Source organism: Anolis carolinensis, chromosome 6 (genome assembly GCF_035594765.1).
Source record: "Anolis carolinensis isolate JA03-04 chromosome 6, rAnoCar3.1.pri, whole genome shotgun sequence".
Taxonomy (NCBI): domain Eukaryota; kingdom Metazoa; phylum Chordata; class Lepidosauria; order Squamata; family Dactyloidae; genus Anolis; species Anolis carolinensis.
This window is the reverse complement of record NC_085846.1, coordinates 56,278,732-56,284,165: the sequence shown is the minus strand read 5'-3', so window position 1 is coordinate 56,284,165 and position 5,434 is coordinate 56,278,732. Positions and strand designations below refer to the sequence as shown.

Below are 5,434 nucleotides of genomic sequence, written 5' to 3'. Positions count from 1 at the left end.
GCTTTGTGTGTGAATTCATAACACGCCACAGGGCCTTGCCTCCTCTTATATAACACTTTACTAGCTTCTATGCTAGGGCTGCTATCCTCTTAGCAAAGCGACATTGCAAAAGGAGAAATTCACTACCTACCTCACATAATGACCAAACCTCTCACAGAGGGGCTGCATGGCAGGTAGAGTGTGAAGTGATGGGAAACGGTCAGGATAGGTTTCTGTAGTAAGGCATCGAAAAATGAAATGCGTTCTCTGGTATTTTGTGGGGTTCTCCTGAGATTTTGGTTGAAAATTGTGGATTGGGTTGCAAGCATTCATTTGGCCACTGAATAGCCATGTTGGAGGGGAGCAGAGCTGTATAATTGTTCCTCCTGGGCTGAGCATTACAATAAGTCTCCCAATGCTGGATCCTGATCCTGATTTGACACTGTGATTCTGTTGAGAAACTGAAACATTGGGCAGATTCCGGGAGTCTATATGTTTTCAGTGTATACTAATTCACTTGTTTAAAGTTTTTATATTCCACTCTTCAGCCAAAAAGCCTCCAGGAGCAGCTTACAAAGCATTGACTTGACAGTCCTATGCCCTCAGGCTTATAATAAGGAAATGGCAGTGGGGAAGGGCATTGACTGGCAAGTGAGAACCCATTCTTCTTCCCTAACTCTGAGAAACTGCAACTGGAACGGAGAGGGATTTCGTCTGCTGCTGGAGCTAAAGCACAATGGAGCCATGCCTGATGATCTCTTCCTCTAGAGCAGTGGTTTGGTCGTCTTAAGTGTTTTGGACGTCAGCTCTCACAATTCCTAACATCTTGTAAGCTGGCTAGGATTTCTAGGAGTTGAAGTCCAAAACAATTGGAGGACCAAATGTTGGGAACCATTGGAGTAGAGGGTATAGGAGTGGCCAAAGAGGCGCCTTTTGAGCCTAAACCAACCTCTTCTCTACTGCTAGCTAATGCCATTAACAATGTAATTTTGTGATAGTCCAAGCGGACTATGACGAAGGAAGGATATGAAGGAGGAGGAGATAAACAAAGGAAAGAACAAGGACTTCGAATTCTTAACCTCACGCAAAACTGCTATATCTCAGCATGCTTTTAAATGTTATTTGTTCTCTTCTTTTCTTCTTTTCTGGCTTTTTATTATTTTTTCTTTCTTTTTTCTTTCACTTCTATCCTCTCATCCTCTTTTTATCTATTCCTACTTAAAAGATACAACAAAAATTATTTCTAAAAAATTAATTTTGGGGATGGAACAGAGAAGCACTCCACCATGATTGGATCCTGCATAGCTATGGTCTTGCCTAGTTGGGCTGAAAGTGAGGGTGAATCCAATCCTCCTGCCATTCCAGAATTAATATCCACAGTTAATTCAGTCTGTCGTGCAAATTAGAAATCCCTCACCAACTTGCACTACTAGCTAATGATTATGGAAAATGCCATTCAAAATGTAAAGCAGAGCTTTCCAAAATGTTCATGTTGGTGACATGCTTTATAGCCACGTATCCTTTTGTGACACAGTAATTTTTACTAGCAAACCAAAGGTTAAACCAGCTATATACATACAATATATGTATTCCACAGTAAGATTATATGAATCTGGGGGCCCACAAATTTCTCATCTCTGTCTTTAAGAAGTTACAGCATGAAAAATGAGCAAAGTGAAATTACGACGTGAGAAGAGCCATAGTCATATTCATCTGGGGGACTAATTCATTATATATATATTTTAAAATATCTAATTGAAAGCATTCCTACTGCTTTCTGATCCTAATGGGCTTTGATTATAAACAATTATGTCTGCTGAATAGCAGGTGTCTTTTCAATTCTGAGGCACACTTTTCCCCCTATATAAACATCTCTAAAAATGAGTTCATCTTAGAATTGCATTTTACATATTTTTGTTGGTGTTGGTGGTACTGAAATTAGGGTACATCTTAATCGATGGCATCTTCCAATTGATGAAATATATTTTTGTGGAAGCCTTTTCTTGTTTGACAGGATTAACGATCACCAGGTTTGGTATGTGCTGAGGAAAAAAAATTCTGGAGCCGATCAAAGATTTATTTGCAATGACACAACACTGAAAAACAATAGTTACAGATGATTTCTTGATATAGGATATATTGTATTCACTTTCAAGGGATTGTTGAAGGTGTGCTGCATAAGTACATATAGTGAAAATATAGTGTTCATTTATCTTTAGAATAGAATTTTGCGTATCCCTCCATTTAAGTTCATAAATAAGATAAAATTAGTACTGTAACACCCTTTATCAGAATTATCTCATCCCTAGCTGTAGCAGTTGGTAATATAGAGGCGACTGAGCCATGCCTTCCCTGGTGTAGCAGCTTTGAGTGTAATTTTGATAACTTCTTTGTCTTGAAATGATATTTTTGCATTACAAACGCAGATGTTACTAATGGTTTGGCAATGGAGCAGCAAATTTCCACTTGGAACAGAATTCTTTAATGTCAGACAATAAGAGCAAATGCCAATATGAACAATACTACATCAAGGAGCTACAATGAATGGGTAAGATATGTATACTAATGCAGATAATCAGGGGTGAGTAACCTTTTGGCAAATGTGCCACAAACCAAGGCCAAAATCTCATCCCTAGATGTGATCCGCTCTCCAGTGTATTAAGCTGAGTAATGAACTACAGGCCTGACTGTGCTGTGATCAGGCTTGTGAACCATCCAATTTTTTTTCCAGCTTTACCAGAACTCTTGCTATGCCTGCTGTCTGCAGCACATATGCAGCTAGTTGGCCCACATATGACCCTTTTGCCACATATATACACACAGTACATGTGCATTTGTTTCTGTGTATGTATATGTGTGTATATATATATAGATATGTATGCTTGAAAAGAACACTGAAAAACATTGCAGAAAGTTTTTTATAAGACATTGAAATTAGAATAGTTTGACCTTAGTTCTACAGGATTATTAAATCAAGTATTCTGCAGTGCAACAACTCAATACAAGACATTTAGTGCAGACAAGTTAAGGTTCTGGTATTGCGGAGGCTACTCAGATTTGCACAGGAAAGGATCAGGTTACAGGATCACCATAGCTTTGACCAAATACAAACAAATCTGTTGTCACATACATGTGAACAAAAAAGGACATTTCCCCCCGCATACTGCTTCAGAATATGCTAGCTTTTAATTTCTTGCAATCATGCTCATTTGATATGTGTCACCCATGTTTTTGTCTGGCATCAGTCTAAACCATGATGGCTTGACTCTAAAGGTGGACTCCTGCACATTAAAGAGGTGCAGAATGTCAGGACCGAGCTTCCTACAACACATTTTATACCTCTTGAACTGAGAACTACTCCAAGCGTCGGATGAAGTTCTCGGGGAACAGTCCTTTATACGAAGTTAGATCTCTGTATTGAAGCCAGTCAGATTCCCTAATGCCTGTTATCCAGCCGGCTTCCTGCATGGGGAAAAGAAAAAGAATTTCTCAGTGTTTACATGTCTCCTTTGTGTACGAGCCATGTGACTGGTGTGTGTATATGTGTGAATGCATGTTTTACAATATCATATTATGACAGACATCCCATGAAGGACATATGCATGTGTAAAATTCCCTTACACTTTCATATGTCCCTCTATTGACACTGCAGTTTCACTTTGCAGCCCCCACTTATGGCTTTCTGTACAGCATCAGATCCCCACACCCCCGAACAAAGCTATTCTATGCCTTGTAGAAAAATGGGTGGAATCATAGAAGCCACCACAGCCACATGTAAAATGATTATAAAACTGCTCAGGCTTCTAGACAACCTCAGTGGATCTTAGCATGAATATAGTACTGTGTTTCATTGAATAATAGTCACCACTGCATAATAGTTGCATCCTATTTTGGGGGTTTGAAAATTGATTTTTTCTTTTCCTCACATAATCATTCCTTTCCTCCTCAAAGACACCTTAAACAGTGAACTTTCCCTCATCCCTTTTGCCCTCAAAGTTTAGTAAACACCAAGTTTTACTTCTCTCCTCTGTCTCAGGAGTAAGATAGATACAAATTGTATTTCATTGCATAACAGTCACACTCCTCTTTTCCCCAACAAAATGAGGGGATTAAAAGTGCAATTATTATGCTATGAAATATGGTAATCTTGTTGCGAATGAGTGTGGGGCACTTCTCCAACCCTGTCTGGTTGCCATAAGGCACAGAATTGCTTCAGAAGCTGTACAGTGGCATAAGGCTGTAGGTCCATGTTCAAAACTACCAAGCTAAACTAAGTGATATAAAATTGCAGCCTATATCTGTATAGATGTGATCCCTCCATTTAAATAGCATTATACAACCATTCACATTTATTCTGAACTGAAACAATGTGCAAATATTTGATTTTCCTTCAATAATTTTAGTTAATTTTCATTCAATTATCTGTTTTACTGTTTTAATACGTGATGAAGCAAACTCCTCTTGTTCTTACTTGATCAGCAGCTGCAGATGGGATTACTAATACACTTTCTCCCCTCTGCAAATTCAGCTCATCGCTATTGGCTGCCTCAAAATCATGAAGAACTTCAACCTATAAAGCAGAAAAAGAATAGCTTGAAACTATGTGACATTCTTTTAATTGATAGACTTCCAGTCACTTGCACGCACTCAAAACATGCTCAGATTTTCCTTTCTTTGGTACCCACTCCCTGCTCAATATGAAACATTACACCACAAAATACGACCTCTGCGTTGTACAAAATCATCAAAGCAAGTGCCATTTGCTCCCCTATTTTCAGGCAACGATGGCCAGGTATTCCAACACTTTCTGTGAAGCCACAGGTTCTGCACCATTGGGGTAGAAGCATAGAAGTTTTACTTATGCTAGATCTTGATATAACATGGAGGACCTCTGTAGGTAACGGAGGGTGCACCTACACTGTTGGAAGTAATGCAGTTTGACGCCACTTTTAATTGCCGTGGTTCAATCCTAGTTTGGTGAGGCACCAACATTTTTTGGCAGAGAAGACTACAGTACCCATGATTCAATAGCACTGAGCCATGGCAGTTTAAGTGATGTCAAACCACATTAATTCTACAGTGCAGATGCCTTCCTTTTCCTGATAAGATATTGCAAAACTGTTTTGTTCTTTAATTATTACCCTAGATGTATAAGCATGATATGAGGCTTTCACCCTGTGAGATTTTTTTTAACTACTATTCAGTTAATCCAAAGCCACCCCAGAAAAATGGAAACTATATGCTGCATATTCCTTTTATTCCTTCACCTGTGGAAGGCATTCTATGCTCCCTGGGGAGAGGCAATGTTCTGCAACTGCAATTGTTAGGTGGGGAGCATTGTATTTGCAACTAAGTTACTGTATATATTCAGGTATAAGTTGAATTCATATATAAATTGAGGGAAAGTCAGGGGCCAAAATTACGGATTTTGTTATGACCCATGGATAAGTCAAGG

General features: G+C 39.0%; 1 protein-coding gene across 4 annotated transcripts in view; it reads right to left on the bottom strand.

Annotated features, from left to right (window-relative positions):
• Nucleotides 1–2,042: 2,042 nt before the first annotated feature.
• amph (amphiphysin) overlaps nucleotides 2,043–5,434 on the bottom strand; it is a 114,447-nt gene continuing 111,055 nt past the window's right edge. For all 4 annotated transcript variants that reach the window (XM_003222273.4, XM_062957630.1, XM_008112857.3 and 1 more), the window contains 2 exons: nucleotides 4,451–4,549; nucleotides 2,043–3,441 (listed from right to left, as the gene is read on the bottom strand). In XM_003222273.4, the coding sequence (XP_003222321.2) occupies nucleotides 3,334–3,441; nucleotides 4,451–4,549 (207 nt within the window). In that variant the 3' untranslated portion in view covers nucleotides 2,043–3,333. The remainder of the gene's footprint in view (nucleotides 3,442–4,450; nucleotides 4,550–5,434) is intronic.